Source organism: Mya arenaria, chromosome 13 (genome assembly GCF_026914265.1).
Source record: "Mya arenaria isolate MELC-2E11 chromosome 13, ASM2691426v1".
Classification (NCBI taxonomy): Eukaryota; Metazoa; Mollusca; class Bivalvia; order Myida; family Myidae; genus Mya; species Mya arenaria.
This window is the reverse complement of record NC_069134.1, coordinates 56,610,086-56,628,650: the sequence shown is the minus strand read 5'-3', so window position 1 is coordinate 56,628,650 and position 18,565 is coordinate 56,610,086. Positions and strand designations below refer to the sequence as shown.

At 34.5% G+C, this 18,565-nt stretch overlaps 2 protein-coding genes across 2 annotated transcripts in view; both read right to left on the bottom strand.

The window, feature by feature from the left end:
* LOC128214072 (muscle, skeletal receptor tyrosine protein kinase-like) overlaps positions 1-6,045 on the bottom strand; it is a 63,777-nt gene extending 57,732 nt beyond the window's left edge. The window contains exon 1 of the mRNA XM_052920325.1: positions 5,616-6,045. Within this exon, the coding sequence (XP_052776285.1) occupies positions 5,616-5,709 (94 nt within the window). The 5' untranslated portion in view covers positions 5,710-6,045. The remainder of the gene's footprint in view (positions 1-5,615) is intronic.
* Positions 6,046-10,862: 4,817 nt separating this feature from the next.
* On the bottom strand, positions 10,863-16,405 carry LOC128214229 (PAT complex subunit Asterix-like). The gene is made up of 4 exons (XM_052920588.1): positions 16,282-16,405; positions 14,669-14,768; positions 13,998-14,095; positions 10,863-12,696 (listed from the first exon to the last, which is right to left on the bottom strand). Exons 1-4 carry the CDS (start codon positions 16,329-16,331, stop codon positions 12,627-12,629), a joined length of 318 nt encoding a protein of 105 aa, XP_052776548.1. The 5' UTR covers positions 16,332-16,405; the 3' UTR covers positions 10,863-12,626.
* Positions 16,406-18,565: the final 2,160 nt, after the last annotated feature.

The window sequence follows — 18,565 nt, the reverse complement described above, 5'->3', positions numbered from 1 at the left end:
TTTTTTTTTTAAATTACACATATTTCCCTATCAGACACCATTCCTAAAATGGTGAAAAAAGAACTGATATGAATAAATAAATACATGTATTTAAACATGAACTTCAAAGGAATCATGTGGCAAGGAAGAAATATAGCGAAACACATTAAATAAATAGTAAATACTTTAAGTTCATATAGCGAGAAATTGTCAAGTAATAATAATGCAATTAATCCATGCCTAATTTCCTGTGTTCACAGCGGAGGGGAAAGTGGTTATAATCGTGATATTGTATTTCGATCAACTGTCGTACTAGCTCGTGTAATGGTACCGAATATTTCCTCTTGTTATAATTTTTTCATATAATTATCAAATTTCTATGCTCTAAATTTTATTTGTAAAGTTCAAAATGGATGGCATGAAATTATTTCATAGGAATGAAATGAATGAACAATTCATTTTGGACTGAACAAATAAAGGCATGCGATGCCACTGTATTCACAAAATGATTTTTTTAAATTTTGTATATATTTTTTCGGCTTTAGAAAAACAACAGGGTTTTGGGGCGTTAGACGACTATCATGAGCCTTTTAAGTCATACTTGCTAATTTAAGTGATGTTGAAGGGACTAGACACCAAATGATACAATTGAAAGAAAAAAGAAAAATTGTCAAAACATTAAATTAAATTGATATCGTTGTGTACAACGCCTTGAATCTTACTTACTGATCAGATTATCACATCGCTTTCAACACATGTACCTGTCGCAGTTTTTGTGTATTTTTCCAATGCGAAATTTAATGGCTTTGTCTACCACGTAAATCCTTGTTAATATAAAGATAGGGTCGGTATATGAATCTGTACTAATTAGGTGACTTTCACATGCTAAATATACACACTATAAACTTGGAAACCATTATACGCTAAACAGGTAAACTCGACTGAGACAGCCACAATTTTTTTTTTTAATCATGTAAAATGATGTATTATCGGTCTCCTACTAGCTGCATGGCATTGACAATTCTAGGCTTGTTTTGAAGAAATATTGTATATGCCTATAATTGGATCATCTGGTGTCTAGCCCCTTTAAGGCCTTAAAAAAAATATTTCAGTTTAGGACAACAGTCCCAAAAATTCTACATATGGCAAGGGACAAAGTTATGTGGTTTTTTGTATGTGTTTTTTAAGTCCAATCAAACAACAAAGTAACTAAGTCATAAATGTTTGATACCATGACATTTCTGTATATTATGTATAAAATAATCAACACAAATAGATTTCACGTAATGGTCAACAAAATTAAAATTGGAAAATCTCATTTTTTTTATCTTAGTTAAAAGACCATCTAGGGCTGAGGGGTTTTGCCAGGAGCGGTTGGGTTTTCCTAAACATTTCAATCTTATTTTATGATATTATTCTTTATATAATTTATATAATGTTCATGTATATTATCTGAATAAAGTAAATGAGCATGTGAAAAATACCTCCTCCTTTAAATTTCTTTAGCAAGAGCAAGTTAGAATAAAATTCTAAAAATTGTTAAATGATATATGTATATATATAAGAAACGCCCCTTTTTGAATCAAAGTGGCAATGATGTGATAAATAATTCAGGATAACATGATGAACTAAACAAACTTGTTTTGATCTTTTAGACAAACATCTTTCTTATACACACTTGTTTTTTCTGCTAGTTTAATACACTACAGCAAGTGTTAAATTGATTGTCTTGATCATGCTGAATATTGAAATGCTATGTAAGAGAATGGCTTCACTAAATTTTACTCAAATTTTAGAAAATTTGAAGTAAATTAATTTTAGAAATGTTATGCGAACTATTTTAAGCCTAATTATGTGTCTGTCCTTTGTTTCAGAACTAACGGTGCAAGTGCGTATTTACATGATATCAATGAAGCGTTAAAGAAATAGCGATTCCTGAACAGATAAATACAGCCCAATGAACATCAAAACATAGTTTTCTGTGATCTTCATTACTGCATTGAGTATATAAAACTGTATTCAGTTGAAGATTTTCAAGCGATTTTTAAACACGACAAGAGCAAACTAAGTGTGATATACCTCCAACGGAGTTAAGGTATTTACAACCTGTTTTGAATTCAAAGTATTCGCCCATAACAGAATCAGGTCAATAGATAGCTAGCTATACCTACAAATGGGAAAATACATTTTAGCCTTATTAAAAAGGTGACATAGTACAGGCCCGGCAAATCATACAAGCAAATCTTAAATACTTAATTTGAAATATTTAACTCTGATGTATCCCTATCTATTATAACAATCCGATATTTAAAAACAAGCCCGGCCTTAACAAGGGCATACTCTGAGAGCGCCCGGGGAAACCAATGATTCATGTTGCACCCAAAATGGCAAGTGCCAAAACCTTGAAAAAATGGGGCTAGTGTTTTCTTAAAAAAAAAATCCAACAATTTGGAAAGGGGGTCAGTGCCATTCTGACTGGATACAAATGAGTCATTTTCAATAAATTTTGAATGCTTTAATGCTTTAAAAAATATTTTTTAGACTAAAAATATAAAAGAATGTGGTCAAGATTGTTTCTTGAAGAATACACAAACTATACCATACACAAAATGGGTCCATTTTTAGGTCCATTTTTATGTTTTGGCGTATTTTTTTCAAGACAAAAAGGGAATTTCATTTTCACATTTTGGAAAAAACGTACATATTTTAACATTAAATACTAATTCGTTTCAGCTCAACTATGAAGACGCTTTGAGTTGATCACTAAGAAGCAAGTCTATTTCTGGGTAAATATCAGTACTAGCATTTTTCATCCAAGATCAAGAGAATGGGGCTCAAACTAGTGTTGGGAATCGGTTCCAGTTTGACTATCGATGAACAGTTCCACTCAAGTAACCGGTACAATCGGTTTTTGACTATACCGTAATTGTAGTTTTATTCTTGTACAATAACTAATAATCCTTAACTATGGTTATGTTATGTGTATGTTATTTAGCGTGGTTGCTGCATTCCACCATATTGTTAGCGATAACAACTCAACACTTCCGAATACATATACGAACTCAAAGGAGAAAATTGGCGGATATTAATCAAACCCAATAATGAAAGGAAAGAAGAAAAACAACTCGCCAGTTAAATTCATGATTAAATTTCAAGCCCAACCATTCAATTTTCGATAATAATCGATCATCTGAACAGCACAAGCTCAACCTCACAACTTCTTGGGTGGGAGACGGACATTTATGAACCTACAAACATGTATTAGGAACATGAAAAGAGACAGCCCTTGGATGATTTTAATACCCAGATTCATGCTACTTTAATGCCAAAAATTATGTGTTTAGTTACATGGCACTAATTTGGTTCAGTGTCTGACTTACAAAATGGCTACATTTGCATTTCTTTACAAATGACTCTCACAACTTCAAGTGCATTTGACAAATATTTTGACAATGTGGCACATTGTTTGATATTACAAATTATACAACTGTGGTGATTTTTACACTGCAAATAGTTGTAGTGGTGCCAACTTTTTTTCAAATCTCTGGGAATCTTGCCAATATGGGCAAAACCAGGCATTGTATGTAATATTTGTTCAAAGTCTATGTAAAGATTGAGTAAAATTAACTTGTAAAGAATTCATATCTTCCGAACAATTAAAGTGTACTCGGGGACATTTCTGACCCAACAAATATCAGTGTTATTTTCAACTGACAATATAGTGTTATCAAGTGGTCTTGCGACAACTGTTTCCAAAACCAGACATTTTTTTCTTTCATCTTGAAAAGAGATTTACACATCCAAAGTATGCACCAAAATCTAATTTCAGTGTTAGATAATTATGATAACCTTAAAATTATTTCATAGGAAAACATTTATCTATCATGTGGCCGCGAAGAGTGCTGCCAAGGTTTTTCTGAACATTTTACCAGTTGACCTATTTTTTGTTCAAACATAATACTGTTTACATATTCAAACTTGACCAGTAGTAGAACTTGATTTACATTCTGACAAAATTTCATGAATATTGGGTAGTAAATGGGACCCCTGAAATATTTTTTAAAAATATGACCTAATGACCTATTTATTACAATAGATATTCTTACTAAGTTTCATGACATTTGGTAGAAAATCTGGCTCCTTGAGAGTAAACAAAGTTTTTCTTATGCTTGTACATATAACATGACCCATAACTATACTTGACCTAAATTTGATTGACCAAGTTTATGAAGATAAAGAAAAAAAAAAGACTTTTGAGTATACAGTTCTCACCTAGTATGTCATTGTCAGATCAGACATTACCTAAATTTAAACTTGAATTTGAACACTCTGTCTCCCGCAATTGACATTGGCTGAAAGTGTGTGTTTTAAAATGTTGTCTGATTTGCAATATTTGACCTAATGACCTACATGTACTTTCATATCCCATTTTTTAACAGATGACCTTGTAACCTACTTTTGATAAGACATGGCCCATTTTCAAACTTAAATTAAATTACAGACTGAAGAACAATTTCAAAAGCTTATATATGAGGGTTAAACCCAGGCCTCAAAGAACATGACCTAAATGCAGGGTCACTTGCAATGCAGGGGAGTGACCCTGAAAATCTACTCGCCCTGCACAAAATTAACATGTTCACAAACAATAAAACACATTAATTCCTTTGATAATAATATAATTATTAATGATTAATTATTTATTTTCTTCAATTCCCTGAGGAATTATCTACAACATATAATTGATTAAACAATCTCAACACTTGACCATATGCATTTGATAAAAAATCATATGAGGTCATATTTCCAGATTTGATTTGACTATTTACATTGGAATGTTTTTCGCAATCATTTTGTTTTACAAAAATAAATAAGATTAATATTTAAATCTGAAAAAAAGTATTCCCGTGGCGGGCAAGTGTGATTGAATTTTTTCACGCCAGACCTTGAAATTCACTTGCAAATTTGAGCGGGTGAGAGCATTTGTTGAGGTCTGTACGCCCCCCTCCCAATCCCCGCAAGTACTCCAGTCCAAACAAATCTTAAGAAAATAATAGATATTTTTTAATTTGTATGTTTGCATATTGAAAACTGTCTTAACTGATGATATATTAGTTCTGCATACCGGATACAACTCTCTTGTAAAATGAATACTCTTAAAAAATCCTCAAATACTGCACGCCAAAATGGGATGGTTATAAAATAGCACAGACATGTAAAAGCAAATGAAATGCTCAGATGAGCTAAAAGAGCATGCACAAACAAAGAGTTTTTATTAACATAATGGATGTATTTTCTTTCTTTAAGCTACTGTGATTTCGAGCATGCATTTTACAAACATTCAATATACAGTTTATTTCAATGAGATGCATTTCAGTCTTCAATCCTTGGCATAACTTTGATACCAACATTCCAATAAATGACATCGTGCTTGAAACATAATTATGTTTTCATTAAAGATAATGCCAACATGCCTTTGTAGACTTATGCCAGCATTAAACTTTTCTTATGCCTAAAACTCCTAAAATCGCAAATAAATACGAAAAGAACCAGATCAATCAATCAAGGTAGACATCAAAAGCGCCGCTAATTCTATACGAAAGGTGACAGGTCAATTCGTCCGAATATACATTACTCACCAGCGCTACAGAATGTCAGCATAAATCCTAAATATAGCCAGAGCTGGACCCCGTCTGTCATCCTACCAGACAATGCATGTGTTATCTGTAACATTTGTATCTTGAAATAGTCATTTTTTCGTAAATCCACAAATCTTTAATACACTAATTGCCAATTAGCAATACACAATATTCAACACATCTCTTAAGACGTAATCTGTCGGTTTACACTTCAATCCAACTAAAGAAAAACATATTTCACACGAGTTGTTTCACACAAATAACACACGAATTTTGACAACTATATTTTAAATCCAACTTTATCGTTTGACTCACTGATTTACCTTTATTTTCAAATGACAATTAGCACAATTAAATCACCTCATCTGTTTTTATAATAACACAAAACTTTCACAACTTCTGTCAACTGTCTATATGCCAGATTTAACCGTTTCGCTTGATGTATTATCACTGCGCGAACTTGTCAACTTTACTTGTCCACTGCGCATAATAAAAGCACATGTCCCGACAGATCGAAATGACAGGAGGTCGAGATTAACCAATCACCTGTGGGCTATATTTAGACAATAACACGTGCGTAAATATACTTTCTAATTTGGGAGAATTTTAAAAAGTGCCATTTTCGCCCTGAAGGTACGGACTTCACACAAATGATAACATTTCCCATCAGCAATGATGTTTATACCTTAATTAACTATTCCTGCAAGCGGTTATTCTGCACCAAACTTCATTAGCAGTAAATTAACGGACAAATTATGAGTTATTAGTTCCAAACACAAGAACGCGGAAATGTTAACAGGCCCGTAGCTACGTTTCTACCACGTAAAATGTGGGAATTATTTTTATTATTTGTGTTATATATTTAAACTTGTGACTGTGCAATTTTATCAACTCATACTTTTCGAAGACAGCTGAATCATGTTATCGAATAAAAAAATAAACTTGAAAATAAAAGTCTGAGTGTATCTCGTAATAAAAAATAATTAAAATATAATACCCATGCAATGCTGCGAACGATTTAATTTTTAAACATATTTAGTTCATTAACTTAACTTCTTTATCATCCTCAATATTAACCTTTTTTGCAGTTTTCCTGTTATTCCCACTGCACGAGGCTTAGTACCAGACTCCCGTGCATTGTAGCACACGATTCTACCGCGATTTAGCCGAAGCAAGAACCGCCACTGCATTTTCTCTGATTATTCTTGCTGATTTGTAGATATAATCAGTGAAATGCCGATCATTAACATATTATCTCGACAATTTTACAGGAACTATCAGATAACTCGTCAATAACATGTTAGGACCATTATATAGATGTATGTATTGTATGTATGTATTTGCTCACGAATTCTCCGGAACGTCCCGCTGGGTTCAGTGACATATGGTTTGACAGCGCTGGGCTCATCAGCAATGCTAGGAACGCTTTTCATTTTCATGATGGATCAAAGTTGCTGTATATATTAGACAGATGGCCTCTGATGTCGTCACGTGGGCCTTATTCATTAAGCAGTATCTTACTGAACATTTTTAACATGGTGAACATTTCATTATTTTCGAAAACTTTTATTTTGAAATGCTCTCTACTTTTGTATCGATTTTTAATGGTTTTTATTATTTAGACATTTTTGTTTTTCAGTTATGTTTTTTTTGGAGCCGGCCAGGCATCACAAGAAACGGACTTTACAAGTGTTATTGTTCTTTACAGAGAAATAAAGTGAAAACAACTCATCATCCTCTTTGTCCCCCCCCCCTCCTCCTCATCATCATCATTATCATCATCGGCAGCAACAGCAGCAGCAGCATTATCATCATCATCATATAATGTTAACGACTGATTTGGGTTATTTAAAACTGGTAGTAAAACGTACACTTGACTCTGACTTAATCTAGGAACCGTCAACAACAAATTGTCGGCGTACTTGTCAGCATTTGCAAAGACAATTATATTGAAATCACAACTACAACAACACATCGTAGGCGCCTCTTTCGTGTTTTTTTTTGTTGTGAGCATTTGCAAAGAAAATTATATTTAAAAAAAATCAGCAACAAATCGATGGCGCATCTTTCGTTCTTCTGTTTTGAGCATTCGCAACGACAATGACATTTAAACAATTGTCCTTCATAGTGCATGCTAGGATCATAGCCCCGGCTGCATGCAACCGTTTTTGTGATCAACCAAAATTTTGACAGAAATATTCATTTCACCTTCAGTGCCATATTTTCTGCTGTTCAATCCATCGTATGTCAAGCCAGTGAGCATGAAATAAGCTCAATGGTAGACAGATCAGGCGCTAAACGAGGCGTGTAAATAGCACCAGGAACATTATTTCCAAGACAAGTACAGCGGAAACATTTGTATTCTAGGAAGTGCCATTTCTCATTACGCGATTATGATTGTAGAAATGAGTGTAAACGTTGTCGTAAAAAGAGATTTATGTACCATTATAATTATGCCGTACTAATAGTATGTGTTTATGTTCCGCGTAAAACAAATGTTTAACTAGTTTTACACGATGGTGCCACCTGTAACAGCTGTTGATAAAACACTAGGCACAAGAAAAACCTGACGAAAAGATTTATTACTTTCAACGAAAATTGAACAGACGAGATAAAAACTGAAAAGCTATCAAAGAGCACTATCATTATATTCAAAAAACGAAAGCGTCCAACGCAATCCGTTTTTTTCTTCTAAATCGAATTAGTGACATAGCTCAAATAACATTTTGACCGGAGCGACAGGCCGTCCTCTCCATACGCCCTTTCTCATAACTATGAATACATGCACCAAGTTTCATGGTACTTTAATTTCTGTGTTTAAGCTCTGAAAGAGGGAGACATCTTGTTCTTTGCGTGTCTGCTGGGTTCCTGCATTGGGAGTCACTTTGTCTGCCGCAGAAGGCTTCGCAGCCGATGTCGGCACCAGGTTAGTACGATAATATAAATTGGTGGTAGTATCAACCAGATTTGGTGTTGTTGTTTTTTATAACCTTTTTTGTACCAGCTCTGACTGATACCCCTTATTAGAACTAACAATTTGATATCGTTCACTGTTTTGTAATTTAATGCCGCTCTCATTTCCAAAACAAACGTCAGCGCGCACAGGACTTGGACACAATTTCAACGAAGTCAGTTCCAAAATGACTACGTTCGCGTACATTTCTTTGAAATATGCTTTACTTTGATTTATAGAGATTTATCAGTGAAATTAGATTTATAGTTCACTGTTTTAAACAGTGAAATAACAGATTGATATCTTTACGGTTTTGAAACATATGCCCTCTCTCAATTTCGAATTAAACGTCTGCGCGCAGAAGACTTGAAAACAATTTCAACGACGTCATTTCCAAAATTGCGTTACGTTCGCGTGCATTTCTTTATATATTTTTTTCTATGATTTATAGAGATTTATCATTGAAATTAACATTATATTTCACTTTTTTAAACAGTGAAATTACAAATTGATATTCTTCCGGTTCTGAAATTTTAGCCCTTTCTCACGTCCAAACATCCAAATCAAAAGTCAGCGCGCACAATGCTGGCTCATTTCAACGACGTCATTTGTTTGTTTCAGTGCGAGATCTCAATATATTTCACCTCGTGCACATGAACACCAGAAGTAAATATTTCACTATTGGCTACGATTCTTCTTTATAGACAGACTAATCAAACCATGCTAATGCAATTGAAATAAGTAGAATTGCATCTGTGTCAAAATAAGTAGCGAAACACCCAGTAAATCAGTAAATCGAACGAAGGTCGGGGGGCTATCTTGTCCAGCTAATTACTATCGCTAATCTAAACACAAGTGGTCATTAATGCGATCTCTGGGCAAACAGAAGCAGTATTTATCAAACAAAATCAGTGTTTACGGCCGGAGATATCGTTCTACTGTTGATCTGGTTCATATCTGTCCATCACACTGACCGCTTCCATCACACCGACCGCGTCTAATTCTGGCTAATGTTATTCACATAATTATTATGCATCATGTCCTCTAGCTGTTCTGTCCTAATTTGCTGCCGATTTTACACGGAATTATACACATAGCAATCGTGATGTCAATGCCAGAAGCTACCAAGACATATTTAAATATTGAAGGTAAAAAAAACTTCTAGTATTAACTCCAACCAATGTTTGCCACAAGGGGCAGCGGCGTGCATAAAGGGGACTTCTGACAGCGGGTGATTCTTGAAAGGTGGGATTTTGACCTGCCCAGTAAGACCTCCTACCCATGCAATAAACTTGGTCTTAGCAAAATCAAAGGCTTTTTCATTCTAAGAACACCTGCGGCTTAAGGGATTTTCACAACTTTTCATGTTCTAAGCTTGGGATTTCGACAAAATAAATGCATTTTGTCCTAATCTCCTTGGTGTGCCGCCGCTCCCGCCTCCCCACCCACCCACGTTCGGGGGCAAAACATTGATAGGCGTCACAAAACTCTCTGCTCTAGCTAGGGTTGGGATTTCGACAAAACAACTTGTATTTTGTCTTAATCCTTTGGGTGTGCTAGACACTCCCCCGTTCAGTGCAGGTTTTCAAGTGATTTGAACATATACGTAACGATGAAAACACTTAAAGCCCCGTTCCCTATTTTGACCAGTCTGTTTATACGTGCGAAAATATTTAGAATAGAGCTTATAGTGAGGACGCAAAAATATCACTTGATCACAAATGCGAATGTGTTTTCTGTGTTAATGACACGGTACTAGAAACCTATATATGGTTTATAGGTGTATGCTAATGATCACCAAATTAAAAATAAAACAACAAATAACCCACCATACTTCATTTGATTTCCGCATTCATCGCCTGTGTATCCATCAATTTGGAAAGGCCTAATTAGGCTAATTCACTTTGGTGGGGCAATCCTTTGCGTTTGGGGATGCACTAAAGCGGCGCAAATTCGGACATGTTCCCCTTCTCATAGGAATCCGAAAAAGGCTCCCAAAGTGGTCGGGATTTGGAGGTTCTTCCCTAGAATATTTCGGCTTTGTTTATCTAAAATAGTGCATTTTTGTGCATACTTCTTTCTGCCATATTTCTTTTACCATACTAACATGAGAAGTTTACTGGGACAATTGTTGTGGGAGGGGGTGCGTGCCAGGTGCGTCCCCTCCCTTCCCCTGGGTCTGCTAGTGATGCAGAATGTCTGGAACTGACATTGTGTTACTCGTCTTTTAACTTTCTTCTCAGACTGAGAATAAACAGATATAAATCAAAATGAAAACATTCACTCAACACCGATTCATCAACATCTTCTCCAGTTTATTTACAGTACATGGTTAAAACAGTTTAGTCTTGGATAAAAACACATCTCTTAGATGTACAAATGATTATAATGCCATGATATATGGAGCGCTGATGGTACAGTTACAACAGTCATTGAAATTAGCCGTTTGTTTATCCCAAACCCAAATTCTTAGATTGCTTCTGGGCTACAGAAATTGTTAAAAGCGGATATATAACGTTTTACGATATATGTTTTAAAGAGAGGCATTTAAATAAAAAAACAATCTGAATGTATTCAACAGAGTTCTAAATTTAGGCCATTTTATTGTGTATTTTAAACTATTTTTATATTTTTGTTGTACAAATATTTTTATTTATAATTAAATTCACCTCAGAAAGAGAGAAAATAAACTACTTTGTTCAAATGTTGAAAATTCAACTTAATTTGCTTTAAGAATATGGCCACTCATTTAAATACAAAGCGATATGTGCATTTATAAATAAAACATAAGAAGAACATTTTAAAGTTCATCAAAAATCTCACAAATGTACAAAAAAAAGTTTAGTTGCAAACATTGAAATAGCAACAGTACTAAAACAGGCAACATATGTAAAGTGCACAAAAAATCCCATTTAGACATTGTATTTCCATTTGACATTTTCCTGTTTCATATATATAGACTAGTTATATGATATATCTCATTTCATTTGAATCATGACGTTCACATGCTCAAAACATGGTTTAACTTTAAAACCTTAAAAGTGATTTCTAGCTCAACTAATGTGCAGACGTTATATATGATGATATGAGTACTTCTAAATAACACCGTTATTCCTTTCTCCATCACTCAATTGACCAGCAGTGTCCTGATTTTTAAATGCTTATTATAAACTTTCATCAGCATTAAACATTACAATGTCAGATTCTAGAACATCATTAAAAAGTGCTACAAACAGAACAACATGTATGGGATTGCAACAGTTCCACCTTTTGATGGGATTTAAAGCATCCTAAGATATTATCATGAACTAAAAATAAAATATAAATAATGATTTTTGAAGTATTTTTGGCAAAAAAGGGCCGTAACTCCTAAATGACTAAAGCGATTTCCATGACTATCGAACTTGATCAAGATATTATGGTCACAAACATGTGTTTAAAGTTTGGTGAGGATTGGACAAACAGTTTTCAAGAATTAGATCGGAAACAATCTTCGGGACGTACGTACGTACGTACGTACGGACAGAGAGACAGACGTACGTACGGACAAGGGCAACCCTATATGCCGCCACTTTGTGGGGGCATAAAAAGTAATAAAACTGATTTTCACTATTTTAACACATTGGTACATAAAAATAAACATATGCATATGTGTTTATTTGTGTTTAGTGTATTTTTTCTCACACATGACCCCTGAGCAATTAAATAATAATCTACATAATTATAATATTGGATATTTTGGCTTTTTTATCTTATGGTAAATATTTATCAACAACTTTTGAAATTGTACACATTTCATATACATATCGATTTTTTTCTGATATTGTTCAAATGGGCTAAAACTATTTCATGAAGTGCATATAACTAAATAGTTTAAGGTTTCAAAGTTAATTTTTTGGTAAAAACAAGCTTTGTTGTAATATTTTCGCAGGATAATAATCCAGTTTGAAAAAGTCTTTTGAAATGAGGTGTTGATTGCACAGGTATGTTTATGATCCCAGGGTTAGAAATATTGGCCCCAGGGTGGTGACGGGTGGCAGGGTCAGGAGGGATGAGGATCACTGCCAGGGTGGAGTCATTGGCTGGGGGTTCTGGAGATATGACATCACAACCGCTGATATGGAAAGCCTGAAATAGAAAGATCAATCACATACCATTTATGATAACATGAAGAAAGCAATGATAAAGGTTAAAAATTTATGGTCCTATTTAAATTGGTACTAAGAATAATTTGTAAGTAGTGAAAATTAAAACATTTCGTTTTGAAAACACATGATCCTGGTAAACATGAAAATGTACCATTTTTTGAACAATTTTACCAAATTTCATTTTTTTTTATTTTGGCTTGTTTTACATACAACTTTAACATGTTATATTCAATTTCTTGCAAGTTATCTATCAAGCAAATAAATAAAATAAATCTCCTTCTGCTTGATACTTGAATAGACTTTGTTGCTGGTACAAAAGAACATTATTTTTCTAGTACCGGTATTAGGAATGATGCTCAGTTGAAATGGATATTTATAAAAACAAAACAAAAAAAACAATGTTTCTTAATTATAACACAGCTGGAAAATTGCTTTCCTTTTACTTTCAAACAAAAGCAAAAAATCATGGAATTTGTGTTAATATAATTCACTCCATCTTTATCAATTTTGGTATTTACTAACATCTTGAGTTTGGGACTCACGCACTCAAACTTATTAAAATGTTACAAAATATCTTCAGTATAATTATTTTTACAAAAGATGTAAATTATTGCCAAGAAGTAAGGGTTTTAGCCAGGTTTTAAAAAGGACAGGGTGCTTCAGAAAAGGGACAGAGTGCTCAGGGTGAAAAGAGCAAAATGGGTCGGGCTGTGAAGAATTTGAACATAATGAATTTCACAGAAAAATGGTATAATTATGCTTAAATGAATAAATACTAGGTTTCAACTTCCAAATGTGTCAAGTTTGTACAATTCATAATTATATTTTAAGATTTTATCAAAGTTGGTTATCTTAAGCATTTAATTCTAAGAAGGCAGGAGGCTGAAAATGCTTGTCCCCATGAGGGCAGAAGGGTGCTTCCAAAAAAGGACAGCAGTGGTCAAGCCCGCAAGCCCTGCACTAGTAAAATGTCTTCCGGGTTTGCTCAAATTCTGAATTTTATATAGCAGGGCTTGTTAAAAAATATGATTCCATGCAATAGTAAGAATTCAGGCTTGTCCATCCAAAAGTCTAATTTCGATGACTGGTACAGGGTGCAGCACCCTTTCATAACTCTTTAGTTAAAACCCTAAAGTAGTGTATGTTATTCTCAAAATATGAAGCAATATTCACCATTATTGCTTTTGAAACAGCCTTTTTATAATAAAATAAAACTTTGCAGTTGGGGGGTTCTGAGTCCCAAACTCCGATTCAAAGCCTTAGCAAATGCTGAAGTCTTACATGAAGCTGCTGAGTGTCTGCTTGGTGTCCTCAGAGGCGCGCGAGTTGGCAAAGCTGATGAACGAGCAGTAGACAGCACACCACGCACACCACTTCAGCTGAAATAGAAACATGATGCATGTAAAATTTCCAGAAGAGGAATAAATCTGGATCAGCAAAACTTGATTTGATTATTTAGAAAGCATCAGATGAAAACAACCGCTTAAGTTCCATTGTGACATAAATCTGTTTTGTTATGTGGGTTTTCAGTGAGTCATGCAGGTGTGCTGGCTATTATAGACACAAATGCTCCAACACTGAGAAAGTTATTAAACTGAGACTAAAAAAATGGCATAGCAAAGCCCAAATAAACAATATTATGAACACCCATTATTAGCCAATAACATTAAGATGGACTAGAGTAGATTTCAGTATGACCCTTAATCACAACTGAGTTACAGTTAACTGATATACCAGTCATGTATATACTTTTGGATGGAGAAGTCTAAATCCTTATACTAGAGTTTACTATCATTTTTTTTAACAAGAATTTGATCAGAAGTTCAGAAAACATTTACTGTGCAGTGCTTGCAGACCTGTGCTAACTTCGACCACTGGTATACATAAATCAGAAGCGGACAATGATCGAGGTTCTTCTAAACTAAGGTTGATAATTTTTCTCCTAGTCTTACCTTCATCATAAGGCCACACATGCTGAAGATCATGCCTAGCAGATTCATGTAGTCGGGGGTTGGGTCATCGCCAGGAGCATTTGTGTCCTTTGGTTTGTACCTGCAAACAGTAAGTGATCCAATATTAATTCAATAAAAATAAAATTACTGTTTATCGTATTTATCAAATTTTCTTTGGGGTTAACTGATTCATTTCACAAAATTGACAAATAAACCTTATCAGTTATCACTATCACGTGTCTGTACACATAACTGATAAAGAGACATGATTTGCCTGATGTATAAGGTAAGAAACATTGAGGTTTTAAAAATAGCTGTTTGTTCCTCCAGAAATCAAAAATCAGAGAGTTTGAGACTTTCAGAAGCTCAGGGGTTCCTATTAATGGTGTTGTGAAGTATATTACTCCCCAAAATTGATAAATTATTGAATTCTTTCAAAATTTAGTCTTGGAAGAACAGAAACTTTGAAGATTTTGAGGTTCACAGTTTAAAACATGTATTGCTACTTTCTATGTTTTTATTTGACTTGTTGACTCAATGGAGATACTCATAAGTGTCCAAGAGACTTAAAACTTCCATATTTGAAAAGAAATCTTCCAAATTCTAAAGTAAGGTAGTTCATAATTCAAGTTTCAAATTCCTAATGAAAGCCCTGCAGACTATATAGTTTGATTGATTGTTTTCAAGTGTGGGGGACTCTTGTATTTGATAGCAAGTTTACAATGAGGCAGTGTAAAATTGGTAACCATCAAACAATTCAGAATCTTTATTGTACTACATTACTTTAAATTGGTTTTGTACATCCTTGTAAAATCAGTGAAAATTATAAACTATGCTTGTTTTTATTCAGACAACTAAAATTGAAATATGTAAATTATTCTGATCTTGCAACCTAATTTTTTTTAATATCTTACAATCTAGGACAGACATTAAAAATACACTTCCAATTGGATCCCTTGATTTTTGCAGCAAAGTTACTTTAGCAGCAGAGCAGGAGCCACAGAGTGATTAACTTATATACCAGTTTTTTTGTGCTATTCTGAAATTTGCCATCTTTCGACACAGTTTATTTCTTGGCTTCTGTTTTTCTTTAGTTTGAAAAAAACACACAATTAACAGGTAAAAAAACTCTAAGGGTTATAACTAAATTTATTTGATATTAATTTATAACTTTTTTTAAAGAACAGTGTAGTTATAATGATTTCATTATTTGTTATTTAAATCAACTGCCAAAGACATGCTATCCACCGGACCCCGATATTATACCAGCGTTGTATTTTTCTGTGAATAGGCACTTGTTTGTAAGTAAAATAACAGTTTTGTTTATATATTCATTCTTTTTTTTCGGAATTTAGGAGCTTCTGGTTTTTAATTTATTTTATAGGAAAATTGTGAAAGATACATTTTGCCATTGGGAACATACCATATACTGGACACTGTATACAATAGAGTCCATAAGAATAAACCTGGCTCTTTTTCCGGAAGCGAAGCTGTAATAATTACAGTCCGAAAATATATATCCGAAGCAAAGCCAGTTGACCCCTATAGTGAAAACGAATTCAAAGAGCCAGACTTTCCATTTATATAGTAAAATGAGTAAAAATGAATTTAACCTGTGGATTTTGTTTGGTCTTCTGGCATCGAATGGAGTTGAAGATGACATTTTGTCCGTTTTCAGCTAGATTGACAAGCGGATGCCACGGATAGGTTGCTTTGATTACTTTACCTCTGTCAAAGATAAACCGGTTTGTGAGTGAAACAGCTAACTAATTAGTTTTTCATAAGACCTCGAATAATTATTTATTTATTAAAAATATAAAAAAAAATCATTTATTGAATAGAATGCCAAGAGTTATAAGTAAACCTTACATAATATAAAAAAGGTGTCGGATAGGCCAAGTGTCAGCTTCCTTGTATATAGTTGTTGTTGGTGGTGGTAGGTTGGTTGTTGTTGTTGTAGAGTTTATTTAAAGTCTGCCCGCGCCCTATAATGGCCGATCATGGATTGAGCCCGTAACATCCACATTTTTTTCCGCAAAGGGAGTAATTTTGTACCCCAAATGCAAAGAGAAATGCGGTATAGCTAGATAGCGAAAATAGCCTATAGAAACCGATTAGAAAGTAATAATAAACACACAAGAGAGATCAGTTTTCAAAATGTTATATAACATGTATTTAAATGCATGGTCACCATTGCTATATCCAAACTATATACTACATTATTCAAATTACAATAATAATAATAATAATAATAATAATAATAATAATAATAATAATAATAATAATAATAATATCAATTGTAAAACTACAGCAACTAAAATACTAGATGTATTGACAGCTGGACACTCAGAACGGAAATCTAATAAGCGGTATGCCTGAACACGACAGTACGTCTGAGAACGGCTGTATGTCAGAGCACGGAAGTTTCACGGACGACTAAGTGCAGGACGTAGAACAAAAGTTTACTCCAGGACCACTCCACGGTCTTAGTTCTGGGACGATTGCGGCGCATGGGTCGGTGGTGCATGACCTTGTTCAACATACATGCATATTGAACGTGACGGAAAGCTCATCACGATGTTCGAACGTAAAGGACTATACTGTGCAATAAAAAAATAAGTTTTTTACCGTTCGATCCACAGCCAGAAGAAAATATCATCATATAATAGCATCATAGCTGTCCATCGGTTCTACCAGCATCTGAAAGCTTCTCCTGCCGATCAAGAACAGTTCAAGAAACGAGTTACCTCGATAGAGAAGTCAGACTCAGTCATGCCGGATGCGTCAAACAACATAGCGATCGTTGAATATATAGGTACATTTCCAGGAAGGGCGCACTATGGTTTTGCTAACACCAAGTACATGCGCACCAAACAATCAGTGAGAAACGAACTTAAAAAAACAGATCAGTAAAAGATATAGAGAGTGAAATAAACCAGACCAACTCTGATGATTATGACAAACAAAGAAATGTAAAATGCGAAATTAACAAAAAAGAACAAAACGACACCTTGTTCTAGTAAAAACATCGCTGACCAAATCGTCTGCGTTGAAGAAATGTCAAAGTCACATGAATTTGTACAGAGTGTCAAACATATGAGCGGACTTCAAAATCCAGTTGTTACACTCTACACAGAACAACAAATCAATGACATCAAGCGTTTCTGTGGGCGGGAAAATGGCACAGTTCTGAGGATAGACAAAACTTATAATCATGCGGAATTCCATGTAACCCCAGCGGTATACAAGGACATGTATGTTATGTGCTATTCAGAGGAAGATGCAAGACCTTCCACAATTCATCGAAACACTTCATGGAATCGTCAAGGAAAAACAAGACGAGAGGTGCAGAGCGATCAGAGACATGGGCAACTTCCGACTCGCAGACCGTTACTTGCACTACCTAACTGATATTGACCACTGGACGAACATCTCAGAAGAACATCGCGCCAAACGGACAAGAAAATTTCTAATGGACGATGGCAAATCGACCCAAAAAACAATAATTTCATCTGACGGTAACAGAACCACTGAAATGACACCAACAGCTGGAAGAAGCCCACAGCTGGTTAAAAGGAAAAGGGCTGAAAGGTCAAGGACTCCAAGTTCTAAGAGGCGGCTGTAGTCGGGAAGGGAGGTCATAGTGGCCTCACCGGGTGTACAACACACCGACAATGGTCACAGTCCTCTAAGACTTAACAGCCTTCTACCAGCCGATGACTGAACTGATGTAAATATGTACATTTGTAAATATAACGAGGGAAAGGGAAGCCACAGGCCATGACGTGGTGTGGCCTGGATGCAATGGGTAAATTTGATATTCGTAATTAATGACATTTCAAAAAATATCAACAGTTTATTTCCAAATATGTTTGTACAAACGTGCTTATTTATCAA